Source organism: Amblyomma maculatum, chromosome 2, assembly GCF_055883805.1.
Source record: "Amblyomma maculatum isolate TAMU_Amacu chromosome 2, ASM5588380v1, whole genome shotgun sequence".
NCBI lineage: Eukaryota > Metazoa > Arthropoda > Arachnida > Ixodida > Ixodidae > Amblyomma > Amblyomma maculatum.
This window is the reverse complement of record NC_139345.1, coordinates 14,983,136-15,005,798: the sequence shown is the minus strand read 5'-3', so window position 1 is coordinate 15,005,798 and position 22,663 is coordinate 14,983,136. Positions and strand designations below refer to the sequence as shown.

Sequence of the window (22,663 nt, the reverse complement as noted above, 5' to 3'; positions counted from 1 at the left end):
CAGCTAGCTGGAGCCCAAGGTCCGAACAGCACAGCACATTCTCACATTTGCGACATCAGATTTAGGCCCCTCCCCGGAGAAAAGGGGCAGTCCCAGATGATGTGTTCGAGAGTCCCTCTCGAGTCACAGTTCATACAGAATTCGGACCTTTCTCGTGGGAGCATATGACTCACCAGGATGGGAATGTCCCAATATGAAGGTGACGCCATTCGATTTGGCCCTCCTGCAATTAACAGTAGGGTCTGGCGCAGGAGCCACCTGCCTACTCAGTCGTTAGTGCTGTAGAATTTCGCTGCCAGATTTGGCACACTTTTCGTTCTCCGCTCCAAGCCTCTCTGCCGCCAGCTCGGAGGTAGAGCCCTCGAGCGAGTAGTAGTGGTAAGTGGTTCTTTATTATAATAGAATAAAATAAAAATAAAGGAAGGAAAATATTTTTGCCTGCCCCGGTATCTGCTATCGAAATAAGCTGAAGCACTTGAACTGGGGCGGTGGAAATAAAGTTATAGTAAGGAGACAGGTAGGAGAAATCAAAGAGGTGAGCAACAGGGAGAAAGGACAGTTTAGGTTAAAAGGTAAAGGAGTATAATACAATATTGCACCATGGCCGGATTCGTTGTCGGGAATGCCAGTGGGAGCCGGTGTCGAAATCGGCTGTACAGCTCGCGAGAGTGAAAATTGGTGTAATATTCGATTCGCCGGGGGGGGGGGGGGGGGGGGCATCAACCCACTTCTGTAATATCGTATGACTACGAAACGCGCCTTCGTCTGGGTGCAGGCTAGAGCTACAGCCACTACATCAGCTGTCTCCGGAGATCTGGTTTTCAGTGCGCTGGTCGACCTACCCGACCCGCCCGTTACCGCTGCAACCATAAAGGGGCTTGTCCTTCCGGCAGCATCGACAAAAGCTACTTCCTACGGTGGCAGGCAGCTAAATTTCCTACTGAACATTTGAGCTCTTTTTCCGACGTTTCTTATGGTATTCGGGGTGAATGTTTTTGGCAGCGGGGGTATCCATAGCCTGTCCCGTACAGCCCTGGCTATTTCAGATTTTGGCTGGGTGCCTTCGCAAGTGTCGATCCCTAGTTTTTCCAGTATGGGCCTGCCTGTGTAGTTTAGATGGAGCCGCTCTACCTGCGAAGTACACACCGCTTCCGCGAAGTACCGCGATCTCGTCCCACGTGTTATGAATACCCAGTTGCCGGAGGCTAGCGGTAGAAGTACAGCGCGGGAGACCTAGGGCGCTTTTAATATTTGTGCGAATGAGGCTGTCAGATTTATCTCGTTATATTGCCTTAAGTGGCAAGTATGGCGTAGAATAGCTGATTCGACTAATGATAAATGCCTGGATTATGCGCAGAAGCGTCTTTTTCTCCCCTGCCTTTGCTCGAAATTCAGCGGAAGATGCTAACTGAGTGTAAACGCAACGTCACAGCCTGAGGGCTTGTACGTACAGGGTATAACTATGGTCCCCAGAACAATAACAGTCCTCCATTCATCTCAACGCTTCTGATTGGCAGTTGCGAATTGTGACATGGCGTCGGCAGTGGCATTTTGCTCCCCGTTTGGTTTTTTGTTTTTTTACCTCTCTCAGGTGGCCACTACCTTACGGCTACGGCCTTGACTCTGCTTAGATTCGCCTGACAATTAAATTTTAGAATTAGTTATGTATCCAGTTCATCTGTTTACTTCCTTGTCCTATGTTTAAGCTGGACCACTCAGCACGAGAAATAATGAAGGCAAATGCTTTTTCGGAACAACGCTCTTTAATCGCTTGCCGGAGCTGCTCAACAGGTATGTTCTCGCCAGCAAACGATGTTTCTGGAAGTCAGTTTTATGTCGTGACTGCAATCGCTGGCAATGAACATCGGCGAAGATATCAAGCACCTGGAAACTAACTACTTGAAATGAGCCGATGCCTATATTGTTGGAAAAGCTCGTCATTTTCATAGCGTGCATGTGTGCGACATACAGAAGCCTTCGGAATCCAGCCCGTTTCGCTATCGAATAACAAGAAGAAGAACAATTTAGAAATATGCATTCGATGCCACAACAAACCTTTATTTTTCTGGACATTTCTGCCATAGTCCGAGAAATAATAGCAGCGATAAGGCAGACCTGCAAGCTCGTTGCCAGTATTCTGCAACCATTTAATATTTTGATAACTTCAACCACCTCATAATATATTAGGCAGACAATGACGCTTAAGTTTAGCTTTAATCGCGCTTTGCGATTTGATCAAAAATATTTTAAAAATGCCAGCCTAATGTATAAGCCAATAAATGCTGGAAAAAAGTAAACAAGCGTCTCGGGATGCCTACTTTAACGTACAGATGGGCACACATGACAGATGGGCATTAGTCATTATTACAGGAATATTCCGTTTCAAACAGTGTATTAAACTCAAATTGTAACTAACACAGATTTTATCGCCATTATGTGAACATCTATTATAGAACAAGTAAAAGTTGCGTGAAGATGGGCAGTTATGAACTGTCGTTGTACTGATGCGAAGTAAAGGCCGATTCGTATTCTTCACTTCGGCCGAAAGCTTCGAGTGGAGGAGATGGTCATGAACGATGCGGTCACCACCTGTGAACACAAGCAGGAATGCGCAGAGCTAAGCATTTCTAATACGCAAGGCAAAGCAGTATAGTCGATAGGCGAACAGCAATATGCAGGTTATTACGAACATGTTTTTTACAAATAAAAAGTGCAGCTTGCGAGTAAGCGTGTTATCAGTATACGAAAGACGTCTCCTGGGGTCAAGTTGTGCAGCTACGGCCCAAGTGTATTGCGTCGCATATATTGTGGTGTGTTGCGCCAATGATTTGAGAATGGTTTAAGGGTTAGTTATTATCTCAGGTGCCCTGACATCTTACAACGCAAGGGAAATTTTGGATCTCACATTCAACGAGACGCTGCCGGCATGATTGAGGTTCACACAAGCGACTTGGATAGTAATAATGCAAATCTTATTAGCCGGTACAGAGCCACTCTTGAGAGGTGCAGTTGAAATGACCTTTGACTTTAAATTTGTCTTATAAGGCCTGTATTGTCTTATTGTCTTATTAGGCCTTTGACTTTAAATTTGTGTTATAAGGCCTATCTTATAAAGCCTGGCCACCGCACCCAGTTAATAGATCCCTTCTGTGGTCTTAAAACCCTGGCCTGTGTATTCGGAAAGCGAATTCCGTACTGCATAGGGTGCTATCAATAACTACTCACATGTATTGCTACATGATTGCTTAGTTTTAGAAAAAACGAGATAAGCGACACAGAAAAAAGCGCATGCAGCGATAAAGTTCGTGCTGAAACACCAAATGACCGAAAATACTCGTCAAAACAGCACACAAAGATCGGCACAGCGACACCGATTCCCAGCACACAGCAGCGCGGGGTGTAAACCACATGTAAAAAGAAAAAGAAAGCGTATGTCGCTTCGAAGCAGCGCATAGAAAACAATTTGTGATGAAAAAACAGGCCTCCTTCGTAGGACGATCGAGTGTGCGAGCGTGTTATATATCATTAGATTGCTGATGTCGAGATAGCTACACGGGGCTAATTCTAGGTACTAATTAACTACTGTTAATTATTGAAGTGTGAATAAAAATCAAAATTCATGCTATAGCTACAAGTCATATATCGTTGAATAGCTTATGACGAGTATAACTGCACGCATATTTGATGCTAATTGGCTATTATTTTTAAGAATTAATTTTGATTAATAATTGAAATGGATGCTATACTTCCAAGTCATATGTCGCAGCGTAGCTTATGTCCAGTATGCAAGTCCGCCGCGGTGGTGCAGTGTTAAGACTCCCGACTTCTGTGCCGGAGTACCCAGGTTCGATACCGACAGCGGCGGCTGCGTTTCCATGGAGGCGAAACGAAGCGGTGTCCGTGTGCTGTGCGATGTCAGGTGGTCGAAATTACTCCGCAGCTCTCCACTACGGCTCCTCTTTCTCTCTTTCCAATTTCGTTCCCACCTTCCGCACTTCCCTTACGGCGTGGTTCAGGTGCCCACAGAAACAAGTGTGACAGATACTGGTGCCTTTCTCTAGCTGTGAGCCAATTATTATTATGTCGAGTACGGTTGTACTAAACTAATTTCATTGCACAGGACTACACCATGGTCTTAACTTCTGATGATTACCAATTGTGATTCAAATTAAACATTATGCTACAAAGTCAGGTCATATATCGTTGAAATGGTCTCGATGAATAGAATCCAAAATCAAACGCTGAGCAACGCAAAAGCCAAGCAAAACAGCTAATGCTTGTCTAATTTCGTTCAACTGAGTTAGACGACCAATTTATTTATTTATTTATTTATTTATTTATTTATTTATTTCAGTTACCCTCCTGGCCCGGTGGGCATTATAGAGGGGAGTGGGACTTGGTAAAAAAAAAAAAAAAAGAAAAACATTTCTTTCCATTTTGGTTTGGTTTGTAGGGTTTAACGTCGCAAAGCGACTCAGGCTATGAGAGACGCCGTAGTGAAGGACTCCGGAAATTTCGAACACCTGGGGTTCTTTAACATGCACTGAAATCGCACAGCACACGGGCGCCTTGCTTTGCCTCCATCGAAAAGCGGCCGCCGAGGCCGGGATTCGATCCCGCGTCGTTGAAAGCAGTAGTCGAGCCGCGTAACCACTGCGCCACCCCGGCGGGGTTTTCTTTCCATTTTAGCCATTTTAGCATCACCAGTATGCGGCTTCCTCGACTATGTAATGAATCCTGATTTTACATAGAGATCTACAACACATTTAGAAAGCTTGTAGACATGCTTTCTCAAGTATCGTAATCAATGAGATGCTGATTCAACTAAGAAAATATATTTTTCTGTGGTGGGGACATGCTAAGCACTTCTAGCACTAGGTACTTTGTTTTCAAATAAATTGTCTGAATGATTTCAAATTCTGCCTGAAACCGATGCAGCCCCTTCTCAGTTCGCATAGTTACCAATTACTTAATAGTTTCTTTTAAAGTAGAGCGCTGCTGCGTACGTGCTGCATGCAAAATCAGTTCTTCAAATATCGAACTTAATCTAGTACGATCTAAATCACCTTTAATATAACTTAATCCACATTATTTCAACATGGTCCCCATTAATGCAAAGTAATTCTTCTTAATCCAACGTGCACACCCTTATTAAAACGTAATCCGCTATAATCTAAGTTAATAAAAAATAATCATCTTTAATCCCTCGTAAACTACCGTATTCCAGCTGAAACAACCTTAATCCAGCTTAACCCGCTATAATCTAACATAATAGCGCTTAATAAAACGTAATACGCCCTAATCGCCCCTTACTGACTCATCGTTAATATAAATTAATAAAACTTAATCTGCCTTTTTCCACCTAACCCTACTTAATCGACCCGTAATCCAACTTTATCCACACTTTATTCGAATTAACACGTCATTCATGCACACAGAGTACGATGCCACTTCCTCACAAGCCCCGCCAATGCCTCCATAATTTTTTCGACACGCTTATTTTTTTGTGTGTGTGTTTTTGAAATGCTCGGGTACGGCGAGAGCTTTTCGATCGAGCGAGCTGTATACGCTTTCCGTAATAATCGCGCTCAGAATCATTAACCATCTATTTTTTAACACACGGAAGAAACTATGTGGAGCCTACTGATCGCGCATGATAGAGCTGGCACAGAGTGCATTTGTACCAGCGCTGTTTGTCCAGTCCAGTCAGGTAATTCTGGAGTAAAATGAACCGAAGGCAAGCGGCCTCCGCCTTTTCCTCGTCAGCCCTCGCGGCGAACAGCCCGTTTCTAAAGTGCTCGCGCCTCAGGACACTTTAGAAAACTTGCAGGAAAGGAGGACCACGTACGCGCCGCAATGCGAGGTCAGTTCGGAATGAGCCATCACGTGCGCAATTTGTGAAGTGTGGCTTCTGGTGTCGTTTTACACGGTTCGTACGACCGTAAGCCATGCATGAACCAACAATGTTTGTTTTGATCGGGTTACATACCGCGCACTTCATCTGGCTCGCTTTTCTTCCCCCCTCAAGATGGCGTCACGGAGGCTTCACTCGACGGGCGTGCCTTCCACTCAGTTCTTTTTTTATATACAGGCATTTATTTATGATTGCGTTCGTTTGTAACAAATTACGCTGCACTGCATTTCCTGTGTACTTTTCTGTCACTATGTCATACTGAATATGCTTAACCCTCTCCCCCTCCCACTGTAATGCCAAACAAACGGCGGTGTAATATGATAAATAAATAAATAAATAAATAAATAAATAAATAAATAAATAAATAAATAAATAAATAAATAAATAAATAAATAAATAAATAAATAATCTTTTTCACGTTTAAATAAATAGATAAATGAGCGAATATCGTCAGTATGTTTTCGGAGGCAGCGCTTGTATGAGGCGCGTAGATTTATTAAATCGGAACAACTGTCTCACGCGTGCGTGCATCATAATACTTAAACATGCTGTACCATAATAAATATGTCAAGAAGTTAACTCAACATGGCAGGTTCTTACGGCAGAGGGCTTGGCACAACATATCGATATTGCTACGTACTACTCTGCACGATGTCAGGTCAGAGCACCATTTACGTCTTTTCTTTCTCTTGCAAGCTGAGATTTGCTTTCCAGTACAAATACTGCTACTGGTATCAAACAAATGGTTAGGGCTAGAACAGGGTCCTTACCCCTCCTCGGGGATCGTCTTGAATGCTGAAATGAGAAAGAAGAGGAGTGATAACCTAGCTGAACACATATCTCTATTATTCTCGCCCTGCAATACATTTGTAGATGGTAGAATTTATCGCACTGCGTTCAGTTCGATAATTACAAGATAAATTATATCGAACGCCATATACCTCACTATTTAGTTATTTCGCACAGAGAACGCCCATTCAGGTTTAAAATATATAGTCATTACACTAGTTTGATTTACTAAACAAGAATAACTACTACTGTCAATCTGCGAAATTGGCTGACATGAAAACATTCTTCGAATTGCGAACAAAATTATCACAGATGCTCTTGCACCTTCGGATAGCAAAAGCAACTTCCTATAGAAGCGTATTCTTCACTGCACATGGATTTATCTACATGCTACAGACATCGTAAATGAATGCCTGTAGTTGTAAAACTGCCATTTGTAACCGCAAGAACTAACGTACTACCGAACAGAAGCTAAAGCAGTTAAGAAGCGCAATTTAAAGAGAGTAAAACGAAGAATGCCATTGTTGCACTCACTCTCCAAGTTCCATCCTCTGAAGCTTGGCGCCTGGTGGTATTTGACTGAGAACAAGCAGAACAAAGTAAGAGTTTGATAAGCAAGGTTAAGTTTATCGACTGAGGTCCCTAAAGCATACACATTGTTAAAACCTTACCCAACTTGGCTTCTCCTTGATATTCCGGAAGAAAAGGAAGTGAGAATATATTTTAATAGTGCGTGCAAGAATATCTTGATGTACTTGCAAATTCCTCATGAGGTTTTCGTTAGAACATTTCGTGGCGTGAATATTGAATAGCAAATTCCCGACATTTTTTGCCATTGAAGTTCATCCCTGTTGATTGTATACGATTCTTTCGAACACGTCACAGCGGGGCGGACGTCGCGCCATTGTAGAGAATGCCTTACCGTCTTCCTCGCCTATGATGAAGAGAAACGAGAGCGTGGTTAGGTCACACCGTGGTTTTACGTCCCGGTGACCTTGCTGCCCGGCAAGGCGTTTTACCTTACCTCCATTTAGGCCCTTTCTCAATCCTTCGGCCTTCAGCATCCAACTCGTCGCTGCAATATAGAACCTCCTGTTTTAAAGCTTTCTCAACATAACACGCAAAGAACTCAAGCATTTCAGCGCAGTATATAGCATTACTAGCCGCATTTACACATTTCCCAGATATGCGTCTGAAGCCGATTGACCTTTGACTTTTACAGGTGCCGACGAAATACGAAACTCGCCGCCCCTTGGCATTGAACATAGGTCCAGGCAAATAGGTCCGCTTCTCTGGCCTCTGCGTTAGAGCACTGTGCTTTTCGGTAGTCGCGGTTCCTTTGTATGCTAAACTGTAAGCCTTTCACGCTGCTGTTGCCTTCATCTTCCCTGAGAAAGTTGCAATAAAGACAAGAATGGCTGGTATTCATTTTGAATGTGCAGCTACATTGTGACCAGTGCTTAATGCTCGACTCAGTCGATGGGGTCTGTTAACATGTTCTTGCTAATAGCCTATGATAACCGCTGAGGTCGCACGCAAGCAAGGCCTCAATTGCTGTAAGCAAACGCTGAACAGCATGCGTAACTAAAAAGAGAAACTATAGCGTCCAACACCTTTACTGCACTCCTCGGACATCTTCATTTAACGGGGTTTGTCTCTTGATTCTCCTCAAAAGTTTGGCTGTCGTAGAACACGCATCTCAAAGAAGATGCGGTTGTCAGATAAAGAAATAAAAGAGAGAAAAAAGAAACTCACGAGGTCGATCTCCTCACAGCGTCAGGGCCGGCGCTAACGTCGCATTCGCTCTTTTCGCCCCCTTCGGCTGACTCGCCTTCGGGATGAACTTCCAAAGCCTTATCGGCGTGGAGTTCGCATTCAGACCTGTCGCAGAGAGAACGCTGGTTTGCGTGCTGCAAGACGGCACGTTGACAAATGCGCACAAAATGCACATCTAAGTCACATTTTATCACACTGGACTGAGTAATATATTTAGAGGCTTCAGTACGTCTGAGGTTATACTGTGGATGCAACGCTTCCGCGAGCGTAAAAAAAGAAAAGAAATCTAAGCGCTGCTGATTCGAGCGAGCTTCTTTTTGGCCATCTGGCCAATCCCACCCGCAGCTTGCTTATTTTTGTACGCCCATACTCAGGAAACAAGTTCGGCTACAGCCTCACAGCGAGTGGTTATCAGTGCTTCGGTTGCTGTAGCCTAATTTGGGAATGGTGTCATAGGAACAACTTGACATTCATGCGCTGCTTCGCTTTATTTTGAAGGCGCACACATGCATCTCCCCGCCATGTGACTATTGTTTGGAGAAAAATGAATAATGGAGAAAAAGTGAGAAAATTTAATTATCACCTAGGCAGATAAAAGTAATTGTCACAGTTTCAGTCTTGCACAAGGAAAGGTTGTAAAATGCAACCAAAGACGACCGGCTTTTTATTATACACAGTCCGAAGCTAGTGCCTGTGAGAAGTTTTCGATGACTTATTGGACGCAACGTGACAATGCCTACGCGTTTTTAGGAAAAATTTTAACAACAGTGGCGGGTTCTGAGGTAATGCTTCATGATTCATGTGGTTAGGGTTCAAAGAAACTTACTTGCCTTCAAATATCAAGCACTTGTACAGAGAGGTACCAATGGTCTGCCTCTCCATAAGACAGTAGAGTTTACTAGGGATAAAATTTTCAAGCCTAATGAGTTAGGCCAGTCGGCCAGTTACGGCTGGACTGAAAACAGGTGATGAGATAGAATGCGAGCACGAAATACGAGCGCTTGACCTGTACGGTCACTGCTATGTCTCCTGCCCCGTGTATCTTGTTTGCAATGTGAATTCACGCCTAGTTTGCACAATACAGTTGAACACCTCGGCAGTCAGGTTCGTTGTGTCCTTTCTTCCCTGCTTCTGCACCTCTTCAAGGTGTCCGTCGATCTGGCGGGCGACGTGTAGATCACACAACAGAGATATGAAGGATGCCGAACAGCTTGAATCAACAGACGAGGTAACTTTAGAAGCAATAGCAACACGAAGCTCAGAAAGGTATTTACAAAAGATTGAGAAGCGATTGTACTTGTACAAAATAGGCTGACTGAAAACTAAGCGCTGCTCCACGAGCTGCCACGCTGACACTCGAGCTCATTATCCCTCAACCTCCTCAAACTAGTTTGAGGGAGTTCAATTATCAAGACTTCGATAAGCCGGGGCTCGCCTGCTAACGCTGTCGGAGCTTCCTTTAAAGCCGGCGATCGTCACGCTGTGCGGTCTTATATGACCGCGATCGAATTTTCTAGAACGGAGAAAGGGAGGCGGAGAAGGAGCGTAAACACCGCAGCGCTCACAAAGCGATGGTCCTCCTCCTCGCTCTCACATATTGATATCAGCGAACTTTTCACATTTTCAGCTGCTACTTCAGTGAGAGGTTCCAAATAATAATTAGTAGCACATAGCGCCTCTATATGCGGCTCTAAGGCTTGTAAGAAGTACAACAGTCGTGTGCTGGAGGAGGAAGAGAATCACTCACGTGCTTGTGAGAGATTCAACTTCGGAGCCGTCGTAGGTGTAATTCTCCATTCGGAGGAAATATTTAGAAACAAAATGTGACAGGGTCCCAAGAAAGGTGAACATATAGAGGCAGAAAGCCAGGGACGTCCAAAATGAGTTCTGCGGAAAGAATGGGGAAACTTTATTATCCGGAGCAGAGAAAAAGATTCTGTCTCATAACATGAGACCACATGTGCAGGCGGTCGTTAGCATCAACGCATGCACATTATATTTATTTAACAATACTGTCGCTCTCAACTGAGAGCCTAGAAGACGGGCAAAAACATACATTTTATGTACATGAATACATAAGAAAAAGTGAGAGAAGCAAAATAATTTCAGCAAATGAAAAACAAAGTATACATTTTTGTGAAAAACAAAACCGAACAATGCGTACAACATCATGGTGACATTTCCTAAAAAAACAACAACAAAACTTTCAAACTTTTAGTAGTATGCAACAATAATCGGGGTACACATTATTAACCCTGCATTATCGGTGTGCGACGTCACGCGACCACGTGACATGGCCGATTTGATAATGTCTGCCAGCTCTCTCTTATGACTCACTTAAAAATGAAAGCGTTAAGAGAATCGAATCCTCCAAGAGCCTGGCATTACTAGTCGGACGTGCTACCCCTCGACCACGCAGGCACGTTTGTATATCTTGGTTAAGCAGGGCTCTATATCGATGTCGGGTGGTTTCTCAGACACTGTGGTAGCTTACGACTGCATGCTAATAAGTATGCGTGCGGTAATAGATGCACCAATTAAGGGATTAGTGACTAAGCGATTGACAAAGTCTACGTACGCTAACGGATCCGCAAGGAGAGCCGCGGACGATCGAGAGCCGTTAACAATGGTCGCCAGTGGCGCGGTCACTTCGGTCCGCACATCGAACTTGCAGCGGAGCTTCATAATTGAAGGAAACTGGGGATAGTTAACCGTGCGTTAGAGAAAAAGGGTCGAAAGCTAGGAGGTAAAAAATAAGCCCTATAGGTCCTCACTAGGAGTACCGCGACCAGCAGGTCGGTAACGACCCCTGACCCAAGTCACAACCACACGTGCGTCAGAGAGCAGTTAGGGTAAAAAGCGAATTGTAGGATAGCCTAACAACAATGATACCTATCAGACTTCCATATTACGACCGTATGGTAATGCGTATGTGTGACATAATAGAGGCACTGATTAAGAAAAAAGTGGTTAAGAAAACGGCAAAGTACGTGTGCGCGACCGAGGATCCACAAGAGGAGCCTCACATGGGAGCCATTCATTAACGCTGTCGAATCGTACAACAGCGGACCTTAGGAGTCCTTAATAATTGGTTAGTCAGATGTAAACATTATTTACTCACGCGGGAAAAGAAAAACAATTGGGTGTAAGGTTAGGCTCCGCCTTTTATTGTACCCCTTCCCGCATAGAGAGGCCAGGGGAGGCAGCCCTGCTCAGCTGCCTCAATCGTTAGAGTCCCAACGGGCTCTGGCCAAGCGAGCAAGAGCGGTGGCTTTGTATAGCGGGTTTCTAGACTAGGTACTCCACTCATGGAAAGGGCCCTTTTATGTCCTATCACCGCCAGCACGGTTCGGCCGAAACGCCATCGCCGTCAGCGTCGCCGTAATCCAGAATTGAGAAAAACAGTGTTGGAGAGAATATGCACGTGATTTCGTAGCACAATTTTGACGTAACTGTACTTTATGCAGCAGCGCTCAGGGTGATGTCATGCCAGTTCGTCTCACATTATATCAGTCTTCAGGTCAAGTTGGAGGCTAGTTTGAGATGAGGATTCAAAGCGAACACATATGCCCCTATGAAGTGTAGGTGTCCACTGAGAACTGAGACTGCGATTTCCTTTCCCCGAAAAAATAAAACAAAAATACGAAAGTATTCGCGGAATGAAAATGCGATGTTAAAGGCGTTTCGTGTCTGCTCTTAAGGCAAATCTTGAGCGTCCCTCTAATTTTTGGCACTGAGAGATTGGCACAGAGTTTGACAAAGAAATATCTTTAGTTGCTTCGGATCTTGAGAATGGAAAACGCAGTACCTGTCGCACTTCTCGGTGAAAACTGCACTTACAAGGAACGGCATACAATTGGAGGTACGTGCATATGTAGTCCGTTCGAATCCATATCGCAAAGTAGCCTCCAACTTGGCTCGCAGAAGGTTGCTAAGTGGGAAACGAAATGGTATGACATCACACTAAACGCCGTAAAGCAAACGGCTGCGTCACAACTTCCATCCAATGTCAGGTGTGTATTTTTCCGACACGTTTTCCTGAATTGTGCGTTACTGTGACGGCGACCCTTTTTCGAAAGAACAACCTGTATACACTTCGCGTAAAAACTGAGTCTATCAGCAGATGAGAAAAACGTACGACGTTGCGAATGATTCCTTCGCATATGTAGCCAAACGATCGTTCGTAGCCATCGTAGGCGCGAAGGCAGTCCGGGTTGAACTGCGAGAGAAGGCGCGCAGGGAGTGCAGGAAATTACCTTCTGGGCTTATGGGCATCGAAAAGCATTCCTAGTTTTAGGTGTAGTTTATCCGAAGCAGTATTAACGTACATAACTGCAAGAAACCATCTCTAGCCGTGGCTGAACACTATCTGTCCTTGGAGATCTGTTTATAAACACTCCTCAAGTGCATCGAAAAAAAGGACATTTAAATTGACGCTTTCGATGGGTGTTTCGTTTTTTTTTGGTGATTTGTTTTACAACAGAAGAATGTTTTCACTTCCTTATATGCTACTCGTAATTCGGCACATGCCATTCAGATGGGAAATTTCTCCAAAGAAATGAGAAACTTTCATGCATATTACTTTGATATGGAGCCGCTCCGGAGGCGAAAGAAGTAAAAAATTTAGAGATCCTATCAATCGTTTCGCCTGCCTCTCAGTAAGGAACTATAATACTTCATTGTTCCCGAAGCTACTTTTGCAGGGAAGTGCGTGCTTTAATGGCATCTTCTTTTCTAAATAGAAAATTGTTCCAACCAAGCCGAGTTGTAACTTTACAAGGTAGTTGTGGAACCCTCGGTAGACGAGGAGCTCGCCAACGGTATATATCAGTGGAGCGTGGAATTAAACTGATTGAAAGGTTCGGCTAAAAATCGTTGCATAGAGAAGAAAGCGCCAAGTTCCCTTACCTTTGACAGATTTGAGCGCATGTAGATGGCACCGCGTGCTAGGGATTTTATGTAGCCTTCGACCATCTGCGGGCGTGAGAATTAGGCTTATCATTACGCTGACCATCCTGACCCTCTCAACCCTCCTCCTCCCCCCCCCCTCCAAAGGAAAGATAAAGCAACTTTCTCTCTCTCTCGCTGTCTAAATGTACACACACACACACACACACACACACACACACACACACACACACACACACACACACACACACACACACACACACACACACACACACACACACACACACACACACACACACACACACACACACACACACACACACACACACAAATATATATATATATATATATATATATATATATATATATATATATATATATATATATATATATTACATTATTACTCTTTGATGCATTGTGTATTTAGGCAAAGTAAAATCATGAATAAGTCATAATATATGATGTGATGGCAGGGACCATTCTGTGCTGCTCTAATTTTGTATGCCGGTTGATCGGCAGCGTGGTACACATGTTAGTCATTCCTTCTATAGTTTACCAGCTGTAAGTTGGTAATATGTATTATACTTACATCGCCAACCTTGTCCCAGAGCACCTGCTTCATGCTATCGTAGTAATTGGCGAGCTCAGGTGGAGGAGTAGCCTGAAAAGCAAAAGGGCATTGCTAAAGAAACAATCGGCTTTTGGTTGCCCTATTCTGCTGGGGTTAGTCGCCCGGCAAAAACGATGGATTTCATATACTATATGTATTGAATCCATGTTATACCTGAGCCTAACGCCTTCTTTTTGTACTAAGAAATTGGGCCCTTGAATGGCATGAAAATACAACCACATTCAATGCCGAAACTAAGCCACGAACAATTACTGCATCGTTGCCAGCACAATGCTCAAGTTTAGCCTATTTTCTCTGGCAGGTAATATGTACCGGTTTTGTAGAGAAGTAAAGTTGGACCACGTGTACCCTCGTGCTAATTTAATGCGTTCAAATTTCATACCGGTTGTCACGAAAAGTGTCCGGCGTCAGAGTTGGAATAGGTATCCCCGCGGTGAGAATGCAGAGAATAGGGGCAGACAAAAAGTGGTCGGAAGGCAATAGAGGAATGGAGTCGTCAATCAAAGTCAATGTACGGAGGAGTGGATAGGCGGTACGGTGCGTCGCATGGTGCGCATTCGATTTTCAGTGCCGGAAAGTCCCGTACTAGTTGCCGACTCGATATCCGCATTCATTTTTCACGGGCAGCCCAAAAGTTCCGCCCATCGGTAAAGCGCCCGGAAATCTGCGCCAGGCTGGCGGCCATTGTGGGTTAAACGTCGTGTTCATTCTGAGTATTTTTCACGTTCCTGCACACGATATCATCTTTAAACCTTGACAAACGAGCTCCGTAGCTGGACTCTGATACTTTTCAATCTAGCATCTTTCCTTTAGTGTCTTCAAATTCACCACACAAGGACGCATTCAGAGCCGCGAGCAGGGATTGTCTGTTCGTGCTCCCCTGACGTTCTTTGCTCCTATCGCGATTTTGTCAGCGTGCGGGTCTGAAAGCCTCGCAAGCGCACCACTCATGAGCTGGAGCAACTAATGCTTGTTGTAAATGTCTTCGAAAATGTTTTCGCCTGCTTCTCTATTCTACCCGAGGGTAGCGATTTTGGCTACTCGGCCTTGGGCGAACTTCTTAGCGACCGTTCAAACTTCGGCAACCGGATTTTTTTTCAAAAGATTCCGATTAAGCCATGTCGCTGTCCGTTCGCGAAAAGAACCGATTGATTCACGCCTCTGCTCTCCGTATTAAGTATTACGCGCACGTCAGGGGATAAATGCGCGAGCGGCGTCACTGCGAAAGAACTGCGTCGTGGTGATCGATGGCTTGCATCAGCAGCTTTAGCAGACGACGACGGACAGTCACAATAATGTGGAGAGAGCCTGCAGGCAGCCTCTAGGATTCGGGTCATGCGTCCGTGACGCTGTTTTCTGTCAGTGCTGACGCTGGAATGTGTCAGTTATAGTAGACCGATACTGAAAAATCGAATATGTTCACGGTGATCGGTAAACCAGATAATGTCAACTGCTCACACTCTCTGAACACGTAAGCGGCTGCTCCGTCCAGAGGTGAACGCCAATGTTGCAAAATGAGCACAGCAAAGCGTCACGACCGGAAAGGAGAGACAAAAGCGCTCGTCTTGTCTTCCTTTTTTGTCGTTCATATATATATACACACATATATATATATACACATAAAGGAAAGAAGCCAACAGTCGGCGAGGCCAAGGAAAGCGTTGGGGATGGTACTTTGTCTTTTTTTTTTTATTGTCTACTTGGATAAGCACGGAAATTAGTAATGTAATCTGTTTAGGGGAAAGATAAATAAACACAAAGTAGAAGAAAAAACAACGTGCCGATGGTGGGAACCGAACCCACGACCTCCGAATATCGCGTCCGGTGCTCTTCCAACTGAGCTACATCGGCCGCTGTCCCCCCTGCTACTTGCTTGGGTATTTATGTTGTCTGTATACGAACCTTGAGAGTGTTCACCAGCGCCACCCTATATATATGTATATATATATTTGCTCTAATTTTACAGTCACTGAAGATAACCAGCCCAACTTCATGCGCTGACGGACTGATGAGGACATATATTCTGCGGCTTGAAACGCACTGATGGCCTGGCATTACTTTTAATGGCTATCTGAAATTGCTGGACCGGGCATTTGTTCTACCTACCCAACGAAGCTGCTCGCTCACGCCAGTTGCCTGAACCGCCACGTTTAAAAAAGAATAGGAATTCGTATGTCAATTAGTTTGCTAATGAAACGTAAACTGCGTTTATGTAAGAGAACCTACATGGAGGAGCGGTTGCTCTCTTGCGCCACCTGCAAGATGAGCTGCAAGTGGAGCTATAGAGGACTTCAGGTTTGTCAATCCGTCTATAGTATAGTATTCTGCGGAGTGAGCGTCGCGCAGGAGTGCAAAACGCTCTCCGAGATGAATCATCCACAGGCGCTTGAGGATGTCGATGTGTGTACCCGTGAATGGCCATGTCCGATTCATATTCGGGCAATCCACCTTTCATCCGAGGGTCTAAGGGTACGGGATACTGAAGCACGTCAAACTACGTATATTACGATATACGAGCACTACACGAAAAAACACGATTACTTATGCTTAACGCCAAAGTCACCGTTATCTATGGTGTGAAAGCAAGCAATTTTTCAAAAAGTTAGAAAGTTCAAGGGAAATCCTTAGGTGGTTCATTAATACAATAGTACCTAATTTGGTATCCAATGTAATTAGAGTGCAGCCAACTCTGTGGTGACATCCAAGTTGGCATGGGCCATCCCAAAACTTTTTATCCCTGGACACACAAAATTTGATCTCGTCTGAAAGTGATCAAAAATCGATGTCTAACCTAATTCGAGCATATAGCTAATTCAGCGGTGACCTCCAAATTTTACCTTAACACACAGCTTATTTGAAGATTACCAACAGAGCAGGTATTAACTGTGGTTTATTACCTATCTTAAAAAGTCATGGCTTCACAGTATGCATGGCCAAAAAACATTAAGGAACAGAAACAGGAGAGCCGCAGTCAGAAGGTGTTGTTAAGGCCTCTCTATGTCCTATATTATAGAACATAAATGTTTGAATAAACGAATTTACCAGTGCAAACAAAAGTTAAAAAGGAAATAAATGGAGTAAAAACGCCTAAGACTTCTTGCTCATGTCATGTGTCACCGGGCGCCAACAAGAAATAAGGCAAAAAGAAAAAAAGAAAAAAAAAACCCTTGAGGTAAAATTTGCAGTAAACCAGTGTTTACGCACTTTACCCATATTGTTATGCCCGGTGGGAAACCATTAGCAGTTTTTAAATTTATACTGCGCCATAGGACCGGATAGAAGGATATGTTAGGTTCTTGACTTCCACTTCGTGTTTAAGTCAGTGTGGGTGAAGAGTCTTTGGAAACCTTTGCAATCGTCCACCAGCCTTATGATCTTCATTTCGCTTCATATAAAAACCCCTCCGCGATGGTTCAGCGGTTAGGGTGCTCGACAGCTGTACCCGAGGATGCGGGATCGAATACCGGCCGCGGCGGCCGCTTTTCGATGGAGGCGAAAATCAAGGCCCCCCTGCGCCGTGCGATGTCACCGCACGTTAGAGAACCCCAGGTGGTCCAAAATTTGCGGAGCCCTCCATTACGGCTTTTCTCATTACACGAGTAGCTTTGGAACGTTACACGCTACACAACAACCCAAATGAAACATCATATAAGCTAATATTGGGCACATCGTCTAGAGAAAAAAAGTATATCGAAAGCTAAGTCGCTACTGCTTAGCGTTGTGGTGCATAGGAATATATGGACATGTCGGCTGATGAGTCTGTCAGACAGTTAACTTAGAATTTCCAAAGAATATCACAAAAGAGGTTGCAGTTCTGCCTATTTATTTATAATATCAACAGCTCCCTACGTAACTGGTTCAGCTTGCGGACGAAAACTCCCCGTTTTTGCCTGTGAAATAACGAATACTCTATGCAGCCCATTTCGTTCACCCCACACCGACTGTGCGTAGCTTTTGGTTTGGACGTCATTAACAACGATCACACAGCTCAGCTGTGGTTGATGTCTTTCCATGGAGCTAAATTAGACGTTCCTCTAATTCTATAAGCACTGATATGAGAAATGAGTTCAAATCGCTGCCTAGAAAGGATTTAGTTACTTACCGGAAATATCATGCGAGGATCGACAGTTATAGAGATCATCAGGTGGTGGAGGTTGTCCTGATCAAAACAAAGAAACGAGTTATCGATGGCGTGCATGCAGGTATAAAACCTTGTAGCTCACACATAAGCTAACTTGACGTAAATGCCGCAGTCTATCTTAATAGTACAGCTTATGTTTAAAGGACAGTGCGCAAACATGGACATAAAACTAGATGGTAATAATGGATGTCATCCCGACTACCATCGGCTGTTTCCATCTCTTTCTCGATTTCAGACACTGTATAGGCAATTCAAAGGTTTTGGTTTTGCTTCACAGCAGCCTGCTAACATAGCCTTCACAAGGGAATCCGCGCGGTGTTCCTGTCCAGCCATAATGTCTGGCCGTCGCCAGACACTGAGGCAAACATCATTCGCATTTGATAGGCAAACTCACCAGAAATTCGTCGTATCCATCCACCGCGAGCTTGTAGTCCGCCCCTATGACGTCGAACACCTTGCCTTCCCGACATATCCTGCGAAAAACACGAGTGAGACCTGGATTTGAGTGAACACAAGACTTAGATAATCTACACGTGCTCTAATTAAGAAGAGCTTCATTAGGATAGCAACAATATGTTTCTGAGCGTAAATAGTTTATTTTTTCTTTTTCGCGAGTGGGTTAAACTGTCGCGTTAGGAGGACCATATGCAGCCCGTTTTACCGAATAGTTGTTAATTCACCTGGGCCCCATTTTAATAGAACACTGAGATCTACTGATAAAAAACTAAGTTAAGAATACATCTGAAAATGATTTATGGTTCTTTCTGGTTCATAGACGTTTCGCCTGCAGCAAAAGACGTATCTGTAGCTTAAATACTTGAATTTAAAACTGATTCACGCAGTTCGATTACGACTCATGAAGTCTACGCCAAAAATTGCTGGCTTTGTAGATTCGTGATCTCGCCTCTTTTATCAGCGTCTAAAGATGGTTGCCGTTCTATCAGTCGAACAACTGGCCAGCGTAGGTGATTACTGTGATTTTCGCGATGGCCTTTTCTGTAAATACTCCGCTTGAAGTGAGAGCGGTCTCTTTGTGATCTGAAACACCGTACTGAATCAGAGCAGGCCAAATTTATTAGGTCCCCAAAGTTGTTTCATACCTCGATAAGTACGCTAATATCTGCTTTTAAACTGCTTCTATTTTTGGCAGCTCCTACTGTCGATTCCAGAAACCTGTGCGCACAGCATAGCATCGTACCCAGTCGAAGACTGCTTGGCGTGTTGGTAGCAACGGCAGCCAATCTTTATGTTCCTTTCTCTGCTTTCTGAGCGTCAAACATTTACTCATGAGGATACATAAAAAAGGCATTTAAAAGACGTTAGTGGATATATGTCTTTTTGGGGTTATGCAGTCGCGACAGGAACCGTAGAGCATTTTCTTACTGCCCTAATTCTTTGTAACTTCAGCGAAAGCCATAACAAATAACGTTATTATTTAAAAAAAGCCCCTGGAAGCAGATGGTCGAGTGACTCACTGCAACGTCGTCCCGGCAAGGAAGCTGCCAAACCAGCGCCCTCTCGACTGTCTCGGCCAGAACAAATCGATCGTCTGCGTAGGAAAAAGGATTTGGTTGCCCAACAGGTTGGTTCGCTTTGTTCTGCGCAACAAACATTCAGTTTACAAATTCCAGTGCCGCACCTTATTAACTTTAGAAATTGCCGAGAAGAGAAAAGTGCATATTTCAGATAAAAATATAGCTGAAGCTGCCAGTTTCACGATTCTCAGTTACAGCTGTCCAATGGAGGCGGGAACCATATATTACGCTGCGTGATAATTGAACTGCACACTACAGAGTCCTTGAGGTGTTACGTTTCCTGAACTGTAATTGCTGTGATTCCTTAAACAAGTGATCAAACATATGGTGCGATGATGATAAATGCGTCCACGTGCCTGCGTGTCCCAGGCCTATTCATGCATATCAGTTAGCACACTTAATGCTTTGGTATAAAAATTCCTTCTTACATCTGTTCGCTTGTAGAGGGAGAAGCTGTACGAGGGAATTTCGACTATAATAAACTGCGCAGTCATATCAGTTGTAGTCGGTGTATTACGTCGTAACCGGAATATTCTTCCTTCCTTCCAAGTGAACTGTCATGCGGGTGCATCAGGGCGGGGTGGGGGGTCAAATACATTTCAGCTTTCCTCTCATAATTTGGGTATTATTGACAGGGCATCTCAGATAGACAGGTATAATTCTACACACATTGTTTTCAAATTAACTTTTCTTTGTCGATATATATTACAATTTAGCTATGGCTGCAGCCTTTTAGTGCACTGTCCTTGAGTTTAAAGAATTTGTAAAGAAGTTAAAACGTCTACAGCAACTACTTCGGCACAAAAGAAGACAAATGTTAGCTTTCGTTCTTACGAGAATTTTATAACTGAGTTGGCGCAGCCAAGGTTTTCTTCTATGTGTTCACTTCTTGGCAACTCTTTGGCATACGCAATGCGTGGCCGCGCATTCATGCCTGTCGTGTCAAGGCTGCCCTCAAAAATGTGTAATAAGTTTGAACTTATGCGAGTAACAGTTGAGCCCCATCATATGCATGGTTTTACTTGCACACACTGTATTTGTTGCATTGTGCGGAGCAACCCGCGCAGTGTACATGAACAGGTTAATCATATTCGATAGGATGGTAAAGAGGAGGAAGTATCATAAGAAAGTATAAAATACCAGATCCTGCGAGCCCTGGGGCCCCGATTCTAGAAATTGCCTTCGCCTGATAGTAGCATACTTCTTGTCCGATTTGTCTCTCAAAAAGATCTCTCAGAGTCGCGTGCTTCCAACTTGTGGCGAAAGACCACCAGTTTAGTCCACAAGCCACTTTTACATTGGCCTTCAAAACTCAGTTTCAGGACCAGCTGCGCTCGAAAGTCCCCATGCTGAAAATAACTTTTCAGTACGACGTCATTTTGACATCAACGCAAAATTGGCTTCTTAATCTGTTTCGTGCCACAAGTTTGAAGCGTGCGACTTTTACACATTTTAAAGTTGATCAGAGAGGCGACATGGCCGCTTTTCGAGAATCGGCCACCTGGATGCCGATGCTTTTCTGCAGCATGGTTCCACGAGACTTTCGATTGGCCAGAAGACCAATCTCACATGCTGTCCGACAGAAAAACTTGCGCTGGTGCGGGCCACACCCACAGGATGTGGAGACCTGTCGTATTCACGGCCATTTCAAGATTTTCTTTTGGAATCCGGCCTGTACTTATACCTGCCAACAAACATTTTCTACTACAAGGCAGACTGTTACAATTAGAGAAAGGAAGACGAGAAGACTAAACAAAAAATGGTAGGGGTTTAAACATGGTTGGACCTAGATATACGAGCGAGCGCCTTTAAGCATGGTTTTGCATGGTTTAACAAGTTGTACACGGTGTGACTTTGATTAAACGTTATTGCTTTTCAAATGATGTGACGTCTTTGTTTATCACGTGAATACCACGTTACCACCGTACTATCATGTCACACATCACCTAAAGTTCAGAGGTCAAGGTCATATGGACTGAGCGAGGCGGAATTCGAAGTTGCACCACGAGTAGTAGAGCTTCTGCTCTAAAAGAGCGTGGAGTGCCTTACGTCGTCCAAGACCATGGCGTCGACAGTGCTTCCGGGCCAGTTTTTGACAATGTTCTCGTACGGTCGACAGCCAAAGTTGGTGATGCTCAGTGCCAACAGCATGATGGTGTTGCAAACCAACATCAGCGCGGCGCACACCGGAAAAGAGAGGACGATGGCACTGGGATATGAGCGCGCACGTTTAGTGTGGTTGACGCAATGGGCAGGTGAAGTCAGTAATTTTCGAATTAAACAAATCCGAAGCAAGACACACAGCAAAATAAACCTTATCACTCCATGCTTCTGTCAATTAAGCTACGAATAGCTGTGATCGAAAAAGCCAAGCACATTGCCATGGCGCTTCCTCATGAAGATGACACAAAACCGTGCATCGGCTTTTAGGCGTCGGTTCTCAATTCATGCTCAGAAAGTGCTGGTTAACACGGACCAAGAAGATGTCTTACGAAAGTGCTCCGAAACGACTTCTGAATTCAGCTTTCGTGTAGTTACCGTTGTATAAAGGAGTTGCGCGACGCGGCTCGTGATTCAGGCTCAGCAAGTGAGGCTAATGTGCCCGGATTGACTAACGCCGTCAACTCACCGATTCACTAACTTCATATTGCAAGATACCCTTCAAAAGCATTCCCGAATTTTCCTGCTCCGTCAGATTTTCTGCATAAAATCTTTCAATTGAAGGATTCAATCGGCACCTTTCAATTCTCATCGCCGTAATCATCAACAAGATTTCAGTGCCCCATCTTAACGCAGTGAAAGCGCGCGGTCATATTTTCAGCTAACGCATAAAGCACAATTCTCTAATAGCATCATTAGGAAGCATCTATGAGTCCTCTTCCTTTAGAAATATCCGTGCAATGTGACGACACACAAGTACCTTAGCCCTGTCGGTGTATGGGTGTCTTTTCTTGCGCTATAACATTCTA

At 44.2% G+C, this 22,663-nt stretch overlaps 1 protein-coding gene across 1 annotated transcript; it reads right to left on the bottom strand.

The window, feature by feature from the left end:
* Positions 1-10,222: 10,222 nt before the first annotated feature.
* On the bottom strand, positions 10,223-21,866 carry LOC146198007 (uncharacterized). Its single transcript, XM_084591833.1, has 8 exons — positions 21,744-21,866; positions 19,635-19,708; positions 18,554-18,632; positions 18,121-18,177; positions 13,977-14,048; positions 13,388-13,453; positions 12,618-12,698; positions 10,223-10,366 (listed from the first exon to the last, which is right to left on the bottom strand). Exons 1-8 carry the CDS (start codon positions 21,864-21,866, stop codon positions 10,223-10,225), a joined length of 696 nt encoding a protein of 231 aa, XP_084447959.1.
* Between the last annotated feature and the right edge of the window lie 797 nt (positions 21,867-22,663).